The sequence below is a fragment of the Solea solea genome, chromosome 20, assembly GCF_958295425.1.
Source record: "Solea solea chromosome 20, fSolSol10.1, whole genome shotgun sequence".
NCBI classification, from domain to species: domain Eukaryota; kingdom Metazoa; phylum Chordata; class Actinopteri; order Pleuronectiformes; family Soleidae; genus Solea; species Solea solea.
This window is the reverse complement of record NC_081153.1, coordinates 5,114,507-5,138,297: the sequence shown is the minus strand read 5'-3', so window position 1 is coordinate 5,138,297 and position 23,791 is coordinate 5,114,507. Positions and strand designations below refer to the sequence as shown.

The following is a 23,791-nucleotide window of genomic DNA, read 5'->3' as shown; positions in this document are numbered from 1 at the left end:
GAATTAAATGTTGTACTTTTTTATTTTATAATAATAATATTTCAGAAACATACTTAAAACTAGTTTATACTGGGATTTTGAACCAAAATTATGGTCGAGATGAATTCGTATAAGAGTTCATAGACAAAAAATAAACAATAAAACATATGCAGCTTCAGCAGAAGGTAAAATCAAACAATAAGAGACAACAGGGATTAAACTAGGACTTAATGAGACGTGTGAGACGCAGTGAAACTCAAGGTCAACACAAACGCTGATCAATAACAGAGTATGGATCGATTGATGAGCGGTCGGCCGAGGACGCCTGACACTTTCTAACGTGGCGGAGGAGGAGGAGGAGGAGGGACAGATGAAGGGGTGGACAGCTGAACCCCGGAGACATAATGACCCCCCCCCCAACACATACACACACAGACACAGAGAGTCTAACAATAAAGGGGAAATATCCATTTATTTTACCCCCAAATTATTGCTCAAGGAACAGCTACACAGAGGAGTTAAAATGATGTATTATATCACTATTTAAACTCAAAAAACATTTAAAATTCTGACTATTAATACACATATGAAGTCTGGAGATTAATATATGTTCTTGTTTTGATTACAAGGGTTTTTGTTTTGTAGATCACGCGCTGACATCATGTATTTTCCTTCAAATAAATTAGACAAATTGAGCTATAAACCATTTAATTTGAATGTAATCCATACATTTTCAGGTCTATATTTGGCATGGTTGTCTGAAGATAGTATTTTGTGTATTTCCCTCAGACTTTTGTCATAATACACTGTTTTTATTAGGAGAAAAAAAACAAAATAAACACTTAAAAACCTGGTTACTGGAAAATCAAAGCTGCTATCACAATTCAGCATCAACTGTAAAGCTGTCTGTTATTGTTGTGATGTTTTATTCATCAAACCTATTCTTATTTATAAAAGAACAAATGATGAAAATGAGCCTTTTGGCTTCAATCTTATGTTAAATATCTAGATACAGTATGATGTCCAAAATCGGTCAAAAAAGTCATAGTTTTCAGATGTTTCAGCTTCTTAAATGTGAATATTTCCTGGTTTCTTTGCACCATGTAACAAAGAAATCATTAAAACTCAATCATTTGTGGTTTGTGGACGAAAAACAAGACACCACATGGTAACGGTAGCAACAGTCTCTGTCTGGCAAGCAATTTCACACAGTTTTTAATTGTGATTATTGTGACGTGTGTCTTACCCCTTCTTCTTCTTCTTCTTTTTCTCTTTATCTTCCTCTCTCTGCTCTTCAGCTCCCCCTGAGTTCCTGCAGTGGCCGCAGTCTGTGTCCAAAACAGCAGGGGGCAGCGCTGTGTTCAGCTGCGTGGCCCAGGGTGTCCCTGAGCCTCACCTCATCTGGCTGAAGAATGGCAAAGTCTTGACTCCTGGACACAACGTCAAACTGACTAACAACAACAGGTAGAGAGAGGTCTTTGTACTGTGACATAAATAAAAAAAACATTGAATATGAACACATGAATATGAAACATTCACTGTGAATCTGCAGAGGAAAGAGAAAGTCACTTAATGTCACATGACGTAAGATTTAAGTGATTTTACCTGAAAAGTAGCTCAGTAACAGCAGGACGTTACCCAGGCAACGTAACCTGATACAATTATGGGTATCATGACATCACATATTGATTAATAACTGAAATATCAGCAGCAGCAGCAGCAGCAGTGCTGTGTCTGCATGCAGTCATTGTGCTGATGATGCAGTGAATCATGTGTTCATGAGAGCAAACCAAACACAAACATCAGAGAGTAGCAGGAACAAACTTACTCACAATATAGTATATAAGTAAATTCACCTCAAACAAACAGCAGAGGCTTTGTTCGGGGGGGGTTTACCTTGCATTTTTACAGTTGCACCACATGGGGGCAGCACCATGAAAGAACCTGTGGTCTGTGACTGAACAATAACATCAAACCAAAACACTTTTTTTCGTGGTGACCTTGAGATATAAAAAAGTGTAGGTCAACGATTAGTATTAATGATGTTACACAAATACAAGGTCAGCTGACTCAGTTTGTTTTAAGTCACTTCTTTAATTGTAATCATTTTCTTTTCTTAGATTTTAACAGAATTGTAATCTTTCGATTTTTGATTGAATTTGAATATTCTGTCAAATGTTATAATTGTGATTATTATGATTATGATCATTATCATGTAATAATGTGCAAGTGAAACTGCCAGATCCGGACTTTTAAAAATAATATTATTATAGTAGTAGTAACAATGTTTGTTGTAGTAGTAGTGGTGGTGGTGTTGGTAGTAATAGTAGTAGTAGTAGTAGTAGTAGCATTCATAGTGGTTGAAATAGTAGTTGTAGTGGTGTAATTTGTGGTAGTAGTAATGTAGTAGTGTAGTGTAATGTAGTGGTGAGTGGTGGTGGTGGTAATGATAGTAATAGTAGTAGTAGTATTAGTAGTAGTAGTAGTAGTAGTAGTAGTGGTTGTGGTATTTGTTGTAGTATCCAGAGAAGAAGTAGTGGTTGTGGTAATAGTAGTACCAGTTGTATTAGTAATAGCATTAATAGTAGTAAAAGTAGTGGTTGTATTAGTAGTGGTGTAAGTTGTGGTAGTAATAATAGTAGTAGTAGTAGTAGTATTTGTTTTAGTACCAGTAGTAGAAGCAGTGGCTGTAGTAGTGATGTAAATTGCGGAAGTAGTAATATAGTAATAATAGTAGAATTAATAGTGGTGGTATTTGTTGTAGTAGTAGTAGTAGTAATATCTAATATTAGTAGTAGTATATCAATCAGAGAAGGGACTACATTTGTGATAGCGTATTTTTTTACATTACTTGTTGGTTCTTTATTTAAAGTAAATCTGATCACTTTAACCTCCACTGGTCTGAGGTCAGTGCAGCAGCATCAGTATCAGTCATGTGATGCAGCTGTGTGTTTTCTCTTGTTTGCAGCACTCTGGCTCTGACCCGCATCACGTCAGAGGACGAGGCCATCTACCAGTGCATCGCTGAAAACAGTGCCGGGACCAACCAGGCCAGCGCCCGTCTGGCCGTGGTCCAGGGTAAAGACCTGCCCGCTGCCCCCGAGGGCTTCAGAGCCAGCGCCCTGACCACCAACGTCCTGCAGATCACATGGGATCAGCCGCCAGCAGAGGTCACCGACGGCATCATCGGATACGTCCTGCACATCCGCAAGATCGGCGGTGAGTGTCTGTGTGGAAACACAGACCCCACGTCACAAACCACATTCTAATAGTTTGGCACGGAGTTAATATAATGATAAAATCCATATAGTCATGGCATTATTACTAAACTAGTACTATATTATCATTTCTGAAATGTGATCATTTTTATTGTTATAATGTGTGTAAATCTCAGAGCCGGACACTCTGGAGCTGCAGGAAGCCATCAGTAAAGGCACCTTCAAGCATGACATCACCAACCTGGAACCAGCCACCACCTACTCCCTCTACCTGAAGGCCTACTCTCCTCTGGGAGCCAGTCAGCAGTCGCACACTGTGGTGGAGACGACACTGGGCGACGGTGAGAGTCCAGAGTGCAACGCAACGCGACACGACACGTTTAGATGTCTATATAACTAACTATATATAATTGTAAAAATGGCAGCTCTGAAAAAAGGTATATTACACCAGGTTTATTCAACATATGCGTGAACATTACACAGGTTTACTTTCATAAAATTTCCCTTTTTCATTGTTTCATTGTTTCACTAGACCAGAGGTCTCAAACTCGTGATCCCTGGGCCACATACGGCCCTCCAATAGATTTACTTTGGTCCACCACATATTATCAACTTACACTGACTTATTTCTGTATGGTTTTTTTTAATGAATAGATAAATTTTTTGGTCATAAATACATTTTTATTATGAGCTATATATTTACCCATATCAAAAGAAACACTTTTATTTTGAAATTCTTTTGAATTTTGTGACTAATATTGTTATTTTCATGTAATTTTAGGATCATATTGCTCACCAACCACTGAACACTTGCTTTTATTTCGAGTCATTTGTCATTTGAATTTGAGACCCCTACAATAGACTAACTCTCAATTTGAAAGATATTTTTATGCATTTTTTAGCTTTCATTTATGAGATGGACAGATAAATGTGTGGTCAGACACACAGTGGAGGACAGTAAGCAGGAATCAGGCCCGTGTTGCTGCAGGAAGCCTCAGCCTCGTAGGGCACCAAGCAGTCTTTAGTTGTCTTGACGACAGTTTGCTCCTTTCATCAGCTCCTCTGAGAACGGTTAAGTCTGTTTCTCTCATCCGTGACCTCATCTCTCATTCCTCCCCGCACAGTGCCGACCCCTCCCACCTTCTTCACCAAAGTGGTGAATTCCACTGCGGTGCAGGTTCTGTGGGAGCTGCCCAGTAAGGCCGGCAAAGCTGAGGGCTTCAGGCTGTCCTACCGCAAAGTCCCCCACTCGGACTTCCAGGGACCGGTCCAGCTGCCGCATCACGTCAATGCCCACATCATCTCAAACCTGGGTGAGTGTGGAAACCCTTGAGCTGCTCTGTAAATGACACGCTCTCATTCCAGTCGTCACACACTCTGTGACCTGTTTAAAATGTCACCGATGTACCAGAATGCATCAGGGCTGTAGGCTGAAACCATAAATATTTCCAACCTCATCACATCGCTCCCTCTTTGTCTTGATGTCGGTAGAGCAGCGCCTGCTCCTCCACCAACCTTTGTTTGCATTAACACTTCTGGGCTCAAGACCTGTAACCACGGCAACACTCTTAACCTTGTCACCGACAAAATAATGTGAACAGGAGGAGGAGGACGTCAGCTACACTGTGTTAGCTCTTTTTGTTTTATTCTCTCTAAGGAAACAAGGTGCTTAACCAGGTCAGCTTAAGCACATTTTGGCACTGACTGCCAGCTGGGTTTATGTGTTGACCATGATATATAAACAGTAACCCCGAAATTACTGCATAATACAGTAGAATTAATAAGTATAGAAGGGTACAGTGAGTGCATTAATTGGCAGGTGTTGATTGACCAGTCTATTTACGTATATGTATTAGTATGTGGGTACAGAATCAGAGATGAACCTGCCTAGTGGAGAAATCAACTGGCAAACTGCCTGAACAAGATAGTCTGTGTGAAAATGTAGAGGATACACGAGCAGTAGAGCTGTAGCTGTGGTTAATTCAATTTTAAATTCAGTTTTATTTGTACAGTATAGCGCCAAATCTCATCATACAACATCTCTAGGCACTGTATGTAGTAAGGCAGTAACCTGTACAATATTATAGAGAGACAATTAATAACCCACCAGTTCACACAATGAGCACACACTAGTGGCATCAGTGGAGAGAAAATACTCTAATTTTAACAAGAAGAACTCTCAAAAATGTGCAGCTCTCTGCCCAGACAGGTTGGGGTGAAAGGAAAAGGGGGCCGGCCACATGCTCCACTGCGTGGTGTGGAAACTCTACTGATTGAGGGAATTGATAATTGGGAATGGTTGACTCTGCATTCCCATCTAATAGGCAGCTGTCAGAAATGACAAACCTGATGTGTTTGTAAGCTAATGACATGCTCCGGGTTCCTGTCGTTTACCAGAGCACTTCATTTCCCACAAGAGTTGGGCTCAATCAACGAGCTGCTAAGAGTCAATCAATTACTCTACTTGACTCTCAAATTAGACGCTGTTCCTCAGCCGGTGCCCTCCTCACATGTGAGTGAGCAGACTGTGTACACAGTGTGAGGATAAAGAGACCGTGAAGTACCTGCACGCTGCTTGAATCACTTGAAAAATAATCGTTTACGTAGCCGCGTTTGTGCCCTTTTATTTTCCGTACAACACACCGTCCGTCTGTGCCGGATACAGTACGTGTCCCTTTTTACAACAGTCAGGGTTTTAGACAGAATCCAAAACTGCTGTGAAGTAATCAATGTGAACTCAGGAGTTCCAGACTCTGGTTACGCTTCAGTAAAGCTGTACAGAGCAGTAATGTTCACCTCAGTCCACAAATCCTCAAACTCGTCACTGACGCTGGATGTCGTGCTTCTGTTTCAGAACCGGGGGCAGTGTATGAAATTAAGCTGGTGGCCTACAATGGAAACGGGGATAGCGACTGCTCCAAGAGACTGGTGTCACTGGCAGATGAGGGCAGCAGTGACCAAAGCACTGGTGAGTGTGATCACACACGGTCCTGTTTTAAGATTTTTAGATATATAGTGAAGTCGTATATCACATTAGCTCTGTGTTTGTCTCCAGGTGGGGACAGTCTGTGTCAGTGCAGGGACGGAGAGGCCTCTCTGGGCAGCATCGTCATTGGCATCCACATCGGCACCGCCTGCATCATCTTCTGCGTTCTCTTCCTCATGTTTGGATACCGTCGCAGGTAGAACCCACAGCTCTGACTCCCCTTCATGTATCATGCATGTTCACTTATGAAGGACGTGTATTCATAACCGGACCCTGTTTGTAGCCTTTTTTGCAGCAAGGGGACTCAGGACAGCTGGTCTGTGCCGAGGAACAACGCAGGACACAATGGAAACGCTAAAGACGGCGCAAAGTGCCACAGAGTGGAGTCAGTGCCTCAGGTAGTCGACTGCGTTCCACCTTCTTTAACCACGTCATCTGCTTTTCCTTTACAATCCCGTAACATTAACTATCAAATCCACAACACAAAACTAAAATAGGTTCCAGTAGCTTTGATAGGACATACACCACATATTTACATATTTGAAACATTGTTTTCTGATATCTTACCAAGCAAACGTTGCTCGTGGCATCTTTAGACCAAATTATTTTATTAAATAAGAGGTCCTCAGAGGTCCACACATGCCTATCACTATTGAGCCTGTTGTATAATCATATTGTATTTTCTTTTCCCACACTTGAACAACGTCTGATTCCTTCTCTCTTGTCTCGCCCTGTCTTGCTGCTGTGACTCAGGTGGTCTCTCAGTGCCAGGTCATCGTGGAGCCGGAGTCGTCAGGTTTGCCTGGCATAAGCACTGGCTAACACTGGTCAAGAATAGCAACATTAACACCCCTCCAACTTCCTCCCCTTCCTACCCACCCCTGCCCCTTTAGAGAGTCCAGTCAAAGGTTTAGTCTCCCCCCCCAAAACCTGCTGCTATAACCCCAGTGCCCCCCACCCCACAGTACTATAACAGAATACTGTACCCACTACACCTCCAACCCTACCTTGAACCAAAGCATATTGCCTTTACTGCCTGTGCACATGCACGTGTGCATGTTGACAAAGCCTTCAGAAAGCATTGTCACTCCAGATTAGGCCCAGTCAAATTCTTTTTGTGTGCACAAACACTCGCTGTCACTTCTGCCAGTGGAAGTCTGCTCCATAACCAAAATATATTATTCCCCAGACTTCCGCAGGCGAGTGGATACGTGACGTGTTTTACCGTCTTAAAAACACCAAAATGAAGCCAAATAATTTAAAGTGACTGGGCCAATGAGTCTGTTGTGTCAGATCTCTCATCGAGTTTGCCTTCAATTTCTCTGCAATAAGAAAGGGAAGAAACACAGCTGCCTTTGTGAGCGCCTTACAGAGGTGAGAGTCCGAGTAGAAGTGACAGTACAAGCCATTTAGAAGAATCATGTACACAAGCATTCTGTATACATATCTTCCAAAGAAAGCTACCTCAGTCTGACAAGAATGTCCGAGCCATAGTTGAGGCCAATGTTAGCCTGTTGATGCTGCTTGTGCCAGCCTACCTCAACCAAAAAAACCTTTTTAACCTTCACCTAGTTACTTGACCAGTGCCAATGCCAGTGTTCCGTGCAGGCTGCCAACCAGGCCAGTCCAGAGTGTGCCTACCAGGATGACCACCGTGGAGAGCATAACCACGGCAGAGCCTGACTTCCACTGCCACCAACTGAAGCCTTACCGTAACGGAGATTTCCATGAGCCTGAACTAGTTCAAGCCAGGTCGCCTGTTGTTTCCACCAACAACAAGTCTTTTCTGTTCCGACACCGGAAAATGTCAAGGAGGCCCTGTTGCCTTGAGTCCCCGATCGTCACTGTTTCACAGCCGTGGCTTTCAAATATGAAGTGAATCTCCAAAAACACATTTTGTGCAGAGGATGCAGCACATAGAAAATATGGGAGCGTAGACTGTTACCTGAACATTGAAGCCTACGCGTTCCATGTTTTTCTATGATGTCCATCGAAGAAAACAAGTGCAGAGTGCCCGTTTGGTCTGCACAAACCTGATGGCACAAAGAAGATGAGTCGTGTTTTGGCGCCACGCTGCCAAGTTAACTCTCCAGATGCCAAATCGGTCACCCTGGGACCTCAAAGACCCTGAGTTGGCAGCTTAGGAAGTTTAAAAGTGATGCTTGCCTGAATGCACGGACAAGGCTTGCGTCTCACCGTGTCAGCCTATCCCAAAAAAAAGAAATTCTTGTATGAAAACCAAGTTGAATGATACCCAAAGATGTAGACATTTTGACGGTTTTCTTTAGTTTACTTTTAAATGTTCTTTTAAGAGAGACTACATTTTCTTACAGTTTTGGACTGTTCCTGTTCGAAGGAGTCACCTGTGTTTAAAGTGCTTTAACAGAACCCGCGCCAAAAACAAAAGATTTACCTCATAATTTCATAACATTTTATTTCTTTCTTTAAAAAAAATAATATACCGTTTGTCACTTGCTTTAGTTTGGAAATTATTCCAGGTGTACGCCTTCAACATGGAACTGTATTTTGTTTATTCTAACATTTCATTTTTAAAATGACCAAATGAAGATGTCAAATATTTTAAAAAAGGACTTTTATGTCAATAGTATAAGGAATACTTGCTTTCTATTTTTAAGTAGGTAAGTTTGTGCCAACTATTTAGCTAATTTTTAAGAAATATGTAACCAAATACCTCTACATTTTAACATTCCCAGTTTTAACCTTTTCATGTCCTCATAGCCAAAGCACAGAAACATGCGTGTGAGCATGGAAATATGATGTATGTGTGTGGAGAGCAAACAGTAGGTGAACGTTGAGGGCAGCAGATTTAAATGGAGCCACACTTTTAGATTCAATGTCAATAACCAAAGAAAAACAGCTTACAATATAAACATCTACACACAGAATTATTTCTGTCTTAATGGGCAGAAATATACACACACAAAATGAGCTATCGTCTCTGAACTACCAACCAAACAGGGAACAGTAGCTACACTGCTAACACCACTGTGTAGCTAGGCAGCTAGCTTAGCTGTAGCACAACAAAATGAACACCACAAAATAACTTACCTGCAAATGTTCTAAAAACCTGCCTGTTAGTGTAAATATACAGAGTCTTTGGGACAAGATTTTGTTGCCAGAAAGCCGTTTTAACATTTAATCACCAAGTTTGACTGTCTGACTTACAGATATCTGTGAAAATGGTGTCACAGGTGTTTATAATTCAGTTTCTACTAGCCAAAATGACCTCACAGATATCCGTAATTTAATTATTTGTCAAAATGTATATCCGTATTTCAGGTTTTTACTCGAGAGATTCAAACTAGTTTTGCCATTCAAGTGTATGGGGTTTGGCATTTTTTATATCTACAATTCAGTTGTGGATATCTGTAGCTGAATTTTAGACGTATTTCATTCCAATTTCAGATATCTAAAACGTCATTATGTCTAAAAAGGACACTGTAGATATAAAATGAGGATAATTAAAGATATTTTGAACTTGAATTATGACCAGTTTGAGTCTTACTAGCAAAAACTGAAGTGTCAAAATTATATTGTATTATATTATAGTTTTGACTAGTAAGAATGACATTGCAGATATCGGTAGTGAATATCCTGTCTAGTAATTAAAAAAACCCGGCTTGCCTTAGACTCCTGGTTTCGAGTTTGACCGATCACGACTGAACAGGATTTCGTTAGCCTGCAGTAAACCGAATTTCGTAAACCTGCTAGCTGTGAAGAAACATCTAGTTGTAAAAGTCGTCTCTCAACTGTGAGTCCATTCTTGCGTCCCACGTTGTTTTTTAAGAAGTGTTAAGCGTGTAAGGCAAACAGAAAACACCAGTCTGGGCCTGGATATACATTTATACATCTATACATTGGCAACAGCACCCAAAATATTAGCCATAGCCAACCAGATGATGACGCTAATATGCTAAATGGAGTGATGTCAATATTCACCACTGCTAACAAAAAACTGAGAAAATGTGCCTCTTGTTAAATGACCACAGAAGTTCATACAGTGTTTGATGGGTCAAAAGTGTGTGTTGCCTCAAGCTTTAATGTTCCTCAAGGTTTATCTTAATGTTTTATATGAGTATGAAAGGTTAATTCAAAACAGCAGTATAAACCTCAGGGCCTGTGCCCTTCTATTCTTTTATTTTTTACACAGCTGAATGACGTTAACGCGATGCCAAAAAAGTGTATTTGATATGGATGACTGAGAAAAAGTCAGTGTTTTATATAGTGAGAATTAAGTGTGTAGTTGTTGAGCTAGTTTTTTTTAAAAGGGAAAGAATCTGTAACTTCTTTTTTGAACCATTCCTTTGTCTCTTTTCATTTGAGTCTTATTGCGTTCCTCCTGTTGTGCACAGGAAAAGGTGCCACAAGTGTTCACTCTTTTTTTACAAAAAGGTTTTTATTGTAATTATTAATTATTGTTAGAATTGATGCCATTCATTATGATAAGTTCAACATTTTGCTGTTTCTTTTTGACATGTGTAAGGAAAAAAAGGATCTTAGGATTGCTTTGTGATGAGTTTTCAAGAGACATTTTGTTTTTTAGCCAAATTTGCTTTCTGCCCTGAAGAGTCAGTTTATTATAGGGAACAAAGAAGTATAAGAAAAGGGAAAAAAAAATGTAGGAATGTAGAAACTGGCTGCTAGTACCAATGAGAAACAGTGCTTTAATAATGTTCTCAAAGCTTTCCACTGGTGTACTGATGGCAACTGCAAAATGAAAGCTTTACACTGTAAAGACTGAGGTTGTGTACTTGGTCTTTAGGTAACGTGGAAAGGTCAGGATTGACTGACTGTGGTTGCGCTGCATGAGGAAACACGGAGACCAAGCTGTGACTTCATTGACTTCTTTTCATGTTTAGATATTTATCTTTTTATCAGTTTAATGTAGAACATTCGCACAAATCACAAAAACAGTGTCATATTTTGGATTCTGCCAATTTTACTGAGGTTTACCAGCCTAATTATTTAGATTTCTGTTGTTTGAATACATCAGTTTACAGACTGTAAATTGACTCATTATACTTGCAATTGGAAAAACTGGGTAATGTAGGGGAGGATTGTTTTTGTGATTTGTGTGAACTATAAGCTTATTTATTTAGCCTCAGGGCTTCCACTGTTAGTAATTAACTTGAAAATGTAGTTAAAAGCTCATTAAAAACAAAAACTTATATTTATTGAGAATTTAGTTTTTCCAGTTCCTTTAAGCTACCCATCTAGCTGCACTAGAAGCCGAACATTTATTTTAAAAAAATAATAATAAATAATAATACAAATAATAATGACCATAGAACAAACCATTACTGTTTGTTACTTTAGCAGAAATAACCTGGGATTAAAATGTTCCTTTTTAAATTATGTCAAATTGAATTGTGTTAATATTGAATTTAAAACAAATAATAAAAGTGGTATAATTTTATTAACTAAGCTATTTTAAAAGTTTAAAAGCAGTATTTTCAGCTTTCCTACCAAACAGCTTGGTCTCTGTGCAACTGCAGACGTCTCTAATGTCAGACTTCACTCTGCCTTTTCGCTCTCTCTCTTCACAACCCAACTTGCCTAAAACCAAATAAAGACATTTTGTTTAATTCATGTTTCTAAATCTCTCTTTTATTTTGTTATGATGATGTTTTATTATCCTTTGTTGCCTAATTCAGTGTGTACTGGATTCTTCCCATAGACCACAACATATTTCCTCTTAAACTACATTTTTTTTTGACATGCGTCACCAATAGTCACGTAATACGTAATTCCCATGAAGGCTAATTTCAGGCAAAATTCTCACCTAGAGATGCAGCGGATTTTTGGTCACAAGTCATGAAACTTGCAAAAGAAATTGCAAAACATCAGCCAAACAACAGACTACATAAGAACAAATGGAAGAACTCTTAGTCTATCTATGTCATGTCTTATATACTGTATTCACAATTGATTAATCTGCCAATGATTTTCTTGATGAATTGTCCGTGAGATGTTAGAAGTGGTCAGTCATCGATTAATCCAGGACTTGTTTCAGCCCTAATGACTACTACTACAACTACTATTGTCACATAATAGTATTTCACACCAAGAGTATTTTCCAGGACATCTTTTATTGAGCAAATATAAGACTTATGAGACTGTGTTGAATATATATATTTATATATAACATCACACCTGCTTACAAGAGAGTAATAACGTTGGTATAGTCACATTAAATGAGCACTTTATTAGGAAAACACAACGATCAGATTGGTTGGAGCTGATGGAAAGGCTACAGTAACCCAGATACCGACCAGTAACATTCTCTTTCTGGTCACAGTTTTCTGACTTTGCTACATCCACTTCAGATCCTACATATGACATAACATGAGGGAATACGTAACTTTAGCATTCCTGTTGTATCAAACATTTCTCTGGGGGACAAATGTCACGCCCCTTTCCTTTGTGTGAGTGTGTGATGGGTTGCAGGTGTGAACGCTTGATTGAACAACAGGTGTGTGGTGGATCCTGGGAGCTGATTGGTCCTGCACAGAAGGTTCCAGTATAAGAGGCCGGATCGTCCACTAGCTGCAGTGGACTTTCCTTGACTCACTCACCGTCAGATTGCTTGCAGACATCTTGTGCGAGTAAACCTTTTAAAAACTGTGTGTTTAATGTGTTGCTGGTGGGTTCATGGGAGGTTAAGAGAGGGAGTCTCCTTGTAAACTTTGTTTGTGGGTTTTCTCCCGTCCAAAAACCATGAAGTTGGACACTCCTCATCTGGAGGATAAAGCCATAGAAAATCAGAAATGTCACACCCCTGTCCTTGGGTTGTGAGTGTGTGATGGGTTGCAGGTGTGAATGCTTGATTGAACACCGCGTGGGGTGGAAACTGATTGGTCCTGCACAGAAGGTTCCATTATAAGAGGCCGGATCATCGCTACGTCCTGTGGATGTCCCTTGAACCACTCACAATCAGATTGCTTGTGGATATCTCGAGCTTGTGCTAGTAAACCTTTAAAAATAGGGTGTTTGATGTGTTGCTGGTGGATTTGTGGGAGGTTGGAAGATTAACTTTGTTTGTGGGTTTTCTCCACGTCCAAAAACGTGCAGTTGGAAACTCTAAATTGACCGTTATGTGTGAGAGTGAACAGTAACCCCGCTTTTTCGCCCTTCATCAGCTGGGATTTGCACCAGCCACCCAAACCCTGCGACCCTCATGTGGAGGATAAAGCATTAGATGATAAATTAATTATTTACCAAACACGACAGTCCCCACACGTGAATCCAGGAGATGATGCAGTCAGAACTGACGCTGGGCTTTTTTGAAAGCCTACTCTGTATTAACTCTGTGTTTATTAATAAAGTGCCTCTTGAATGTGTATATGTTTCATATAGAGTGCACATATATGTAATGATGTATATGCTTCAGTAACAAAGTGTAGCTTCTGTCTATGACGACCAACAACATGTTCAATACTGGCAACTTTGTGCATATAAATCTCAAGAATGAATGAATATTTCATCAGTAATTACTCTTTTACATTCTATTGCTCTCTATACAATTTAAAAAAGAAAAACATCAATCCGTGAAACAATCAGCCATGCAGCATTACAGTAATTACCTTGTTAAGTAGTCTTAAGCTGCTTTCAGACATGCACGGAGAGAGAGAGAGAGAGAGCGCGAGAGTGTGTCCCGAGAGGCCTCTGAGTGTGAACGCAAATGTCTGCACGAGTCCCTCCGGAGATTCTTCAGATTTCTCCTGCTGGCTCCTCAGAATAATCTCTGGATAATGTTGCCAGTGAGGTCACACACGAGAACTCAGCAGGAAGAGAGAGACACTGGAGGAACCAGACAGAGCCACGAGCCGTTACGCGGACAGTGTTGGGAGTACGTAACGTGTTAGGGTCACACTTTCACACGTGTCCTGTAACCATTTATTCCTGTTCCTTTTGCAACAAGATCATTTACAAGAAACGTCATAAGCGGTTTTCATTATTGGTAATGGTTCCCCAACACTGCTTCCTGCTGCATCCTTCGTATGCGAGCATCACACTGAGCATCCTCCAGACATTACGCGGAGCTCAAGTCTGAAAACAGCTTTTCTTTTTTCTGGAGGTAGTGTTAACACCCGACACTTTTTAAGTTTAAGTAGCAACATTCTCTTCTCGGACTGAAAGAGATAAGAAGTTTTGACATCAATTTCGTGTCTGTGTTTTATATATATATTATATACATATCTAATGTGTATAAGTACCTTAGATTTTCAGTGGGTACACGTCAAGTAAATCCAGCAGCAATTGTGTCTGCTTATGCTTGAATACGTATTATAAGAATAATAATAATAAAGGCCAGAGTGTAAGATGTGTCTCACATTCTCCACATCGGCTCCATATACTGCATATACTCATGTGCTGCTCCCAAAATGAGGCCATATTCATTGGTGTAAAATTGGTGGGAATTGTGGTATTTGTCGTCCTGGGCCCTGCGTCAATAGTTCTTACAAAAAGTTTCACAATTGGTCCAGTAGATCGCCTCAGGCAGCAATGGCTGCAGTGTAATCTCTGTTATAGCCATAAAAAGTGCTTGTTTTGTCCAATAAATGGCTTGTGGATGCGTCAGAGAGTCCGCCCTCCTCTCACGGCACCAATTGTCCTGTCTCTAATATTGGTAAAGACAATCTGGCGTTCTCCAAATACTCATGGGGACACACGTCCCCACCGAATGCTGTGAGAGGAGAGTGAGCAAGCGGATTTTTACGAGTGTCAGTGAATGCATCACACCCACTGAGGTCAAAAATACCAGATATCCCCTTTTTAACTTGAGTTTAAAACACTGAGGGGTAAAGAAATGACACCGGTCACATTATTCATTATCTCCTGTTTTACTTTGTTTCTCTCATTCCCTTCACTTCCTGTTCGTTTTCCTGCCACTCAGATGACCTGCTGATTAGTTTCACTGTTCAACCACTGTCACTTCCTTTTAATCTGCATCCAGCTTTTGATTTCCTGGTGAATTATTGTCTCAAGTTTTGTTGTCTTCACTCCCTTATTTTCATTGAGTCAGCGCTTACGCGAAAGGATTTAAGATGTCACTGTGCTTGTGGTACGTTTGTTTGTATCCCTTAACTCCCTTCTATAAAATGTATTTGATAAAATACACACAAATTTGACCAGAAAATGAACAATAAATACAAAATTAATCTCTCGTTAAGCCGATCGTTTGCATAAAATACATTCAAAGTCTTCAGAAAAGACAACAGAAATGACCTAAACCATATTTTCACAACAGTAACATCTCTATGTGGTTTTTGAATTTAAAGGTTCAGTGTGTAGCAAATCAAACACAGTGTTTTATATCTACCTCAGATTAGATTGCAGGGTTCGGGAAGCATTGCCCCTCCACCTGTGTCACAGCCCACCACACCGACTCAAAGACGGCACCTACTGTGTGCTGCATAGTTCAAACCGAATCAGTGTGGTTAGATTAAAGTATTACGACAAAAGTATTGGCACTCGTAGGTCTTGCAGCACATCATGAGGAGCCATTTGACGACTGCTACGGCTTAGGATACACCACCACAGCGGTCAAAGAGCGGCAACATAACGGCATTACTTTCCCAGCTCATCACATCATATCAACGTTAATGTGTCAAAATTGAATAATGAAGGACATGGAAGTAGAGCCTTGTTTTTTCTGCTCTAAGTCATTTGCTTCCTTTTGCGTCTTCTAAACTGGCCCGGATTTCAACAGCTAATCACAGTCATCTCTCCCACTGAGACTATGAGCTTATGCAATATGCTAAATCAGCCAAAAAGCCATTAGCAGATCTCCTTTTAAGATGCTGACAAAGGTCAATAATCCTGCCCCAACAGGGACCACCACGGATGGTCATTAATTGCCCGCCTGCTGGCCGTCAGGGTGGTGTCTCCCAGGCCTCGGCACAATGATGTTCTGATATTGCAGCTAAGTTGAGGAAAGATGCTCTATCCTAATTCAAAACACCTAGAAAAAGAAGAGCCTGTGTGCTTGTGTGTGGTGCGACTCTGACAGCAGAGAACACTGTCGTCGCACGGCTTTAATCTCTCGGCCTCCGCTGTTTAACTCGGATTCCCGCTGTGCTGATTTGAACTCAAATCAGACTCCATCTCCCCAGGGGCTCCGGCTCTGCGAGCGGAAAGGCCATCCTCAGAGCGAGGCGAGGCGTTGTTGCCGCGGCGACAGCGGCAGCACGCCACCACGTCGGCGATGTCGGCGCGGAACGACGACGTGTAGAAGCCGTAGATGACGGGGTCGCAGCACGTGTTCAGGTTGCCAAAGACAAACAGTATGTGGTGGACATACTCGGGCGTGTGCTGGATCATCGCCGGCTGGAACCAGTACCAGATCCCCATCAGGTAGTAGGGCGTCCAGCAGATGACGAAGGAGCTGACGATCACGATGGTCATCTTCAGAGTCTTCATCCGAGCTTTGGGGATCATGTCTGTTCCACTGCGTCTGAGGCAGTGCTCGCCATCTGCAGATAAAACAACGTAGTGAAACCTACGGGAGCATATGTTCTGTTAATGTGACGCTGTGTTCACGCCGGACGCAACGCAAACTTGTCTCGCAACGACTTTACACACAAAGTCAATGCAGAGACGCGATATTTGTGTCGGCACAAATAATACCTTTCCCCGAGCGGAGTTTGTACGTGACGTCATTTGGAGACTCTCAACGCTGATTGGTCATCACAATTTTTCTCTTGACGAGTTTCACCGTTAATTTCGGGAGCTCCGATGGTATCCGATGGTGTCTTCGAAACTCTGACTTTCGTCCTTTGATTAATGAAAACATTCTTGGCAAATGTTTTCGCTTTCGCCCGTCTCGCGCCGGTCCAAGAATTTACGAAGCTAGCGGTGAAACTCGCCCTACGTTATTGTGACACCACACAAAACGACGGTTTCTTCTCTGCAGACGTTTCCATAACAGAGAGTGCAGCAATGCTTGGGTTGATGGTAAAAGCGCAAAATGACACCGCGGCACGACAAACGCAGCAAACCGCTTTCGATGTGAACACAGAATCACACTTTAAAAACCTTAAATAACGTCTGCATATACTGTGCAAGCCTTTCTCTATCATATACACACACACACATCATCGCTCACTGCTGACTCAGCCATCAGGAGTTCAGCGTCTCAGAAATGCAGACGGGTTCACAAGCTCAGCTTGTTCTTTTCTTTTTTTTATTGTCGGTCACTGTGTTCAATTTGTAGCTGAACGAGCTTCCTGCTAACAGTAAAGAGTGACTGTGACGGCTAATGCCAGTGAACTGATGTGTTCCTGTTGGTGGTTTAAACCAGGCGTGTCCAAAGTCTGGCCCGCAGGCCAATCACGGCCCTCGGGTCAGATTTTGTATGGCCCACAGCTTCGGTTTTATAATGTTTTATTTATGGAGCGGGAGGTAGTTGGACAGAAAATCGTCCTTGTCACCCTGATTAGCTCCTCCCACCTGTGACATATTATGTTGTGACCTGGACGTCTGTTTGTCTGATAATCTAATGCTTGTGTGTCCATCATGGCACAGTTCGGTTTGGAATGATAAAGCCCGGACTCAGACTTGTGCTTTGAATGAAAATGGTACCTTTTACTTGGTAGGCGGGGTCTGGGCCGTGGGTGGACTCACCCTGACCGTGCCATACCATGGTAAGGCCAAGTAGGGGCCAGTTATTCTGGTACTATTTTGAGTGAAATGTTATTCCTGACGACGGAGTTATCCTTGAACTGTGTCGGTGACTGACTCCCCCCGGCAAAAAGGTCACACACCTTTTCTCTTGTGCATCTGCCCATTGATCTTGGTGAAGATGCGGGTGTAGCAGAAAGTCATGACAAGCAGCGGGAAGACATACAGCGTCACAAAGTGAAACATGTTGTATGCCGTCTCCTGCCAGCGGTCCCGGAAACTGCCGTGGGTCACACACTGAGTGAAGTCCACGCCGTCGGCCTTAATGGCCCGAAAGATGAACAGCTGAGGGATGAATAGAGTGTAAGAGACGAGAGCAATGAGTGCATGCAGTCACAGAGAACAACACACAAACACAGACAGGGAAAAACAAAAGTGTAGTTTGTTCATGTTAAACAACGAATGTGTTTTGTTTACATCCAAACAAACTACACCGAGGACCATGTCGTTCAGGAGAGCCTCTGACTCCATGGCGTGCATTAAATTGGTTTATTTTGAATGCACCTTCACAGTGACGTCGATAAAAGACACGAGCGCTTGTTACTGGCTGTCGTGGAAGCAGATGTAGAAGACGATGGAGGTGAAGTTTGTTAACTGCGGCTCAGCTCGGGCTGCTCTCGCTGACAGTGATTAGCAATTAGAGCAGGAGTGTGAAGAAGAAGAAGGTCACTGTGACCACACAACGTCACTCACAAGAATATACATGTGGAATTATAATAATAATAATTATTATTACACATGTAGGGCCGGCTCAGGTCTTTATGGGGACCCTCCGCCCCCCGTCCCACCACCTCAGAGTAGCTGGTGCTCGACTATTATTGACATAAATGTAATTATATTTATGTTATTTACACTAAAACCAGTGTCAATTCTGTTTTGTTTGAATTAAACAAGTAAAACCAGTTTAATGACTGTGGTAGAACAGATAAGGATAAGGAAATCTTCAACTCTTCTTGTTGTTTTTACTCCACACACTTCTTCTTATGGCACTGTTCCATTATACAGTTCCAGCATGACCTTAGACATTAGTCACAGACAGTACCTGGTACTTCAGGTTCCAGGCGAGCTGAGCCAATACTAAAATGTGCCAGTTACTGATTGGTCAGAGAGTGTCATCACTGGAAGAGTCACGAGAATCAAACCGAACATCGCTTAAAAAAAGACTTAAAAATCCTTAAAATGTGCGTTAATCTCCAACATTTAGCATTGTTTTAGTTCACTGACTGTGTCACGCAGGAAGTACTGAACTAATCTGTTTTAATGAACTGATTTGAATGATTCCGTACACTGAAATAACTGCTTAGCTCGCCCACGTTGAAGACGTACTACAGGACAGGAGAAAAACGACGTGTTGAGCCAAGAACTGGATAATGGAAAAGCATCATTAGTTCACTTCTGCCTTGGGCCGGCTTTGCTAAGAACCTCCTGCCAGTGTGCGGCTCCATTTGTGTTTAAAACACTTTGATTATTAACTCCAAACTACACAATTTGTGTTGTAACATAATTAATGATGACAATTTTGCTTCTGTCTCTTTTTTCCCCCCTGTTTTTCACATCCTGTTTTCAGTACAGTGGAGCACAGTGTATATACTATGTGAAACTGATCTGTGTAAATATATATGATAATGTTCTATTTCTGTCAGCGGCGTGTACACACACACACACACACACACACACACAGATATCGTTTGTTCTTCCTTCCTCATCGAGTGTAAACAATAAAAATGAAAATAATATATCATACATACAGAATATATTTAATCCATGAGAAGAGAAATACTATATCAAGTGTTTTTTCTTAACATGAAAAGGGGGAAAAAAACATTAAATTCAACATTATATACTAACATTACCCTTATTTATATAAAGCAAATGCCTCAGTATTATATACTGTCGATAAAAGAATTGAACATTCATCATTAGAGCTGTGGAATGACACTGTAATGATACTAATGACTGAATGAATGATTCTTTTGTCAGTATAATCATTTTAATTTAAAGATGGAACCATGTGTGAGCTGTTAGTAGTTTAATCTTACCTGAACCTGTTTCTTACGATTCAGATAAATCTAACTTTTACAGCCTTAAAATGAGGGACAATTAACGTTAATCCGGGGGAATGGCACATGCCGAAAGAAGCGCAATTTAAAGCTGCAGTGTGTAACTTTTGATTATTATTTATATGCGGTCATACCTGACTAAGGGAACGTTAGTGTGTATACAGCAGCAGCAGCAGCAGCAGTGCAGAAAGTGGACGGGGCAAGGTTTTTTTAATCCCGTCAAACGGTTGAATATTTCTCATAGACGCTTCTCTGCGAGCATGTTTGTAGCTTTACTAGCGCAATGTTGTTGTTGCCTGTTGACAAGGAATGTCACCGGGCGACACGAGATCTAAACGGTATCTGCTACACAGTCTGACACAGAGTGTTCACCATCTTGTCGTGCAGTCTAAGAACGTTGTGTACCTGTGGGGAAGCCAGCAACACGCTCAGCACCCAGGCCACGAGCAGCATGCGTCTGTTCCTGAGCCCGGCGTCCAGAGAGTCCAGAGGGTGGAGGATGGCCCGGTACCGGTCCAGACTCACCACCACCAGAATGAACGCGGCCGAGTGCATGGCAAAGAGCTTGAGGAAGCACAGCAGCTTGCACATGATGTCCCCGCCGTACCACTGCACCGTGATGTTCCAAATGGCGTCCAGGGGCATCACCACGAACGTCATCACCAGATCCGCCGAGGCCAAGCTGGCGATGAGCGGGCGCAGGTGCGCAGCCAGGCGGTAGCCCCGCCCCCAGCACACACTGATGAGGACCGACAGGTTACTGACGGCGGCAAAGACAAACAGCACCAGCGTGGCCGCCACGCGACAGCGGGCTGCCACGGTGAAGGTCGGGGCCTTCCAGGGTGGAGCGGTGGGCGGGGCAGAGACGTTGAGGAAGGAGAGGACGGAGATGTCCTGCACGGGAGCAGGTGGTGTGGAGTCCCACAGAGACTGGTTTCCTGCCATCCTGGGACACGGGGACAACAGAAACACAAAGTCATAAAACACGGAAACCAGATTTTAGCCACTTCTCTTATCTGTTTTAAGTTTGGGACACTTAAGAATATGTTGGTCACTTTATGTCTCCATTAAACGGCCTTTTGTCACTTGGATAAATCTGAAGCTTGTACCACTTTGTAACTCCCTCATGTCCAGCACCAAAGTCTTCTTACACCAGTTTTTGCCCCTAAAGCGGTGTACACTCTGGACCGTTCAGGTCGTCAGTCCATCCCAGGGTCACATAGAGACAGAGGCGGAGCTAGAGGGGAGGCAGGGGTGGCACTGGACCCCCTGAAATCTGATTGACCACCCCAGCTGATTGAACCGTCACAGCACCGCGTCTTGTCAAAAGGAACCAGTTGCATTTTGAATCCTCCTGTGCAGTAGTTGGCGCTATGTACCACAAAGAGTTGTAATCCACCTTACGAGGAGAAGAAGAAGTATTACGGTGGTTGCGTAATACGACCCTAACCTCCTGAAATAGCCATGGCCACCCTAAAGATTGTTCCGCGTGGTTCATGGAAATGCTAAGTCAGTGCTCATGAGTCAGCACCTAACAACAATAAGAATAATAATAATAATACAATATACAATTCAAAGAAACCCTGAATCACCCAATGATGGAAATGATGCAGTCACTGCTGACGACTGTGAGCCAAGAAACCTGCTGACAACAGCTGCTGCACCACTGATTTCACATCTGTCTCAGTGACTTCTTTTGAGGACTTTATTATAAAGCTGTTCATAAATTCATTCATCCAGTCATACCATATGTATATATATATATACACATATAGCCACTTAACAACAGGCTCGATTAATACAATCCACACCAATTTCATTTTCTTACTATGAGACAGCGTTTCTGTGGATGGAAACTAAAGTTTGTGTAAACCACTTCCTCCTCCATACAAAATCCCATAGAGAAAATGAGCAATTTACATTAACATTAAAGAGATTTACTGTTGCCTCCATCAGTACGTTCACATGTGATGTTTCTTTTATACGGCAGCAACAATGGAGCAGAAACTCCTGTGTTTCCTCCCTCAGGCTAAAAACAGACATTTTCTCTATGGAATTTGGTTTGGGCAAGAGTAAGCATTTTACAAGCAGTCGGGTAAATCCTCCTCCTCGTCCTCGTCCTCCTCCTCCTCCTCCTCATGTCCTTCTATATTGACACGATGGCTGTGTATATGACTGAGTCACGAACAGATCCAGTTATTGCAACGATCCGGCCTTTAACTGACACTTGGGCTTCTTTACCTCATCGATCACTCTGCGATATCCTCTTCACTGGAGGGCGAACAGCCACAGAACAGACATCATCTCGGTTTTGTGAACACTTCAGTGTGTCATATCCCTTTCAACACACACACACACACACACATATATATATATATATATATATATATATGTATATAACCTACCCTAACAACCCACAACCTAAATGCGCTTTCCAGTAAGTGGACACGGCTAAATGTGGAGTGATCAATGTAACTCAATAGTTTAAATAGATAATGATTGTTTCATCTGCCCGTAGTTTAGGACAAATGCAAACAAGGCCTTCACACGTCCCTCTCATTTGTCCATTCAGTTGTTTCCTTGCCTAATATGATTTTCCTCTCACTGCTATTTTTCCTTAAAGTGCAGCAGCACGTTGTGCTCTCAGCGGCACCAGAACAGGACCATAAAAGAAACAATCATTGCACTTTATAATACCCCTAAAACGCATACCAAAAAATAATAATATAGTCAATAACAAAAGAAATAAATCTGAAACAGTAATGACAGCATTCATCCTGTGATCTCTTCTGTCACCTGAGCCACAGAGATGCTGCTGGAGCAAACATGGTGCAGAAGGTGCAAGAGCGCCCTCTTCTGGCTGATTACTTGCAGGTCGACTTGTGTTGCTGCGCCAAAAAAAAAAAAGAAGGTGCAACCCGTTGCAGCACACAGGTACATCCTCACATCCTGACATAAGATTCTCAAGCGTCAAAATAATGTTTTTTATTTGTTTCTCTCTTTAGAAATAAAGGAAACACATTCAGAGTGGAAGCTTCAGCTTCTTCCTTACACTTCCTTTGCCCCCCCAACCACACACACACACATTACCCGCGTCACTGCATCACTCACCCCCCACTGACACGCACGCACACACACACACACACAGAGTGACATAAACACAGTAAAAGCTCATTATTTCACAGTTTGGATGAGTTGTCTTACCTCAATGAGCTTCTGCTGCTGCTGCTGGTGATGATGATGGTGATGCTGGTGACCACATGGATAAGAAGAAGAAGAAAAAGAAGAGGAGGAGAGGAGCAGCAGCAGCAGCAGCGTGGAGCTGTCCAGCGTGCTAGAGCATCACTGTCCACTCACTGTCTCCCGGACACTGTCCATTGTGTGAGGAGTCAAAGACGCGCGGAGCCTCCTCTAATCTCTCCATCACACGCCGGCCTCTGCCCTCTGAACACCGAGCGCAGAACGAACCAGCGAGCCGCCGCAGGACCCACGCTCATTGGCTCGTCAGGCGCGGGTGACGCGCGAGGTGTTGCAGCGGAAGGAGACACCTTGGTGACACAGAGAGAGAGAGACACACAGAGAGACACGATAGAAAGAGAGAGAGAGAGAGAGACAGACAGACAGAGACAGAGACAGAGAGAGAGAGAGAGAGACAGAGAGAGAGAGACAGACAGAGATCCTGGAGAATTTCCAGAACATGTATGGACTCTTTGTGCAGAGCTGCGTTTATATCAAAGAGTGTTGTTTTTATCTCCTCTGCAGAGGAACACAGTCTGTCTGTCTGTCTGTCATTGTGTGTGTGTGTGTGTGTGTGTGTGTGTGTGTGTTTACATCTTTGTGAGGTC

General features: G+C 42.2%; 2 protein-coding genes across 2 annotated transcripts in view; one reads left to right on the top strand and one right to left on the bottom strand.

Moving 5' to 3' along the window:
• Window positions 1–11,789, top strand: part of si:ch211-57n23.4 (immunoglobulin superfamily DCC subclass member 3) — a 28,008-nt gene extending 16,219 nt beyond the window's left edge. Inside the window, exons 7-14 of the mRNA XM_058618511.1 lie at window positions 1,278–1,443; window positions 2,948–3,198; window positions 3,374–3,538; window positions 4,322–4,510; window positions 6,052–6,165; window positions 6,253–6,379; window positions 6,467–6,581; window positions 6,937–11,789. Coding sequence (XP_058474494.1) covers window positions 1,278–1,443; window positions 2,948–3,198; window positions 3,374–3,538; window positions 4,322–4,510; window positions 6,052–6,165; window positions 6,253–6,379; window positions 6,467–6,581; window positions 6,937–7,005 — 1,196 coding nt within the window. The 3' untranslated portion in view covers window positions 7,006–11,789. The remainder of the gene's footprint in view (window positions 1–1,277; window positions 1,444–2,947; window positions 3,199–3,373; window positions 3,539–4,321; window positions 4,511–6,051; window positions 6,166–6,252; window positions 6,380–6,466; window positions 6,582–6,936) is intronic.
• Window positions 11,790–12,274: 485 nt separating this feature from the next.
• On the bottom strand, window positions 12,275–23,463 carry LOC131447887 (gonadotropin-releasing hormone II receptor-like). The gene is made up of 4 exons (XM_058619964.1): window positions 23,151–23,463; window positions 20,352–20,892; window positions 17,970–18,171; window positions 12,275–16,679 (listed from the first exon to the last, which is right to left on the bottom strand). The coding sequence occupies exons 2-4, from the start codon at window positions 20,889–20,891 to the stop codon at window positions 16,264–16,266; spliced, it is 1,158 nt and encodes a 385-aa protein (XP_058475947.1). The 5' UTR covers window position 20,892; window positions 23,151–23,463; the 3' UTR covers window positions 12,275–16,263.
• Between the last annotated feature and the right edge of the window lie 328 nt (window positions 23,464–23,791).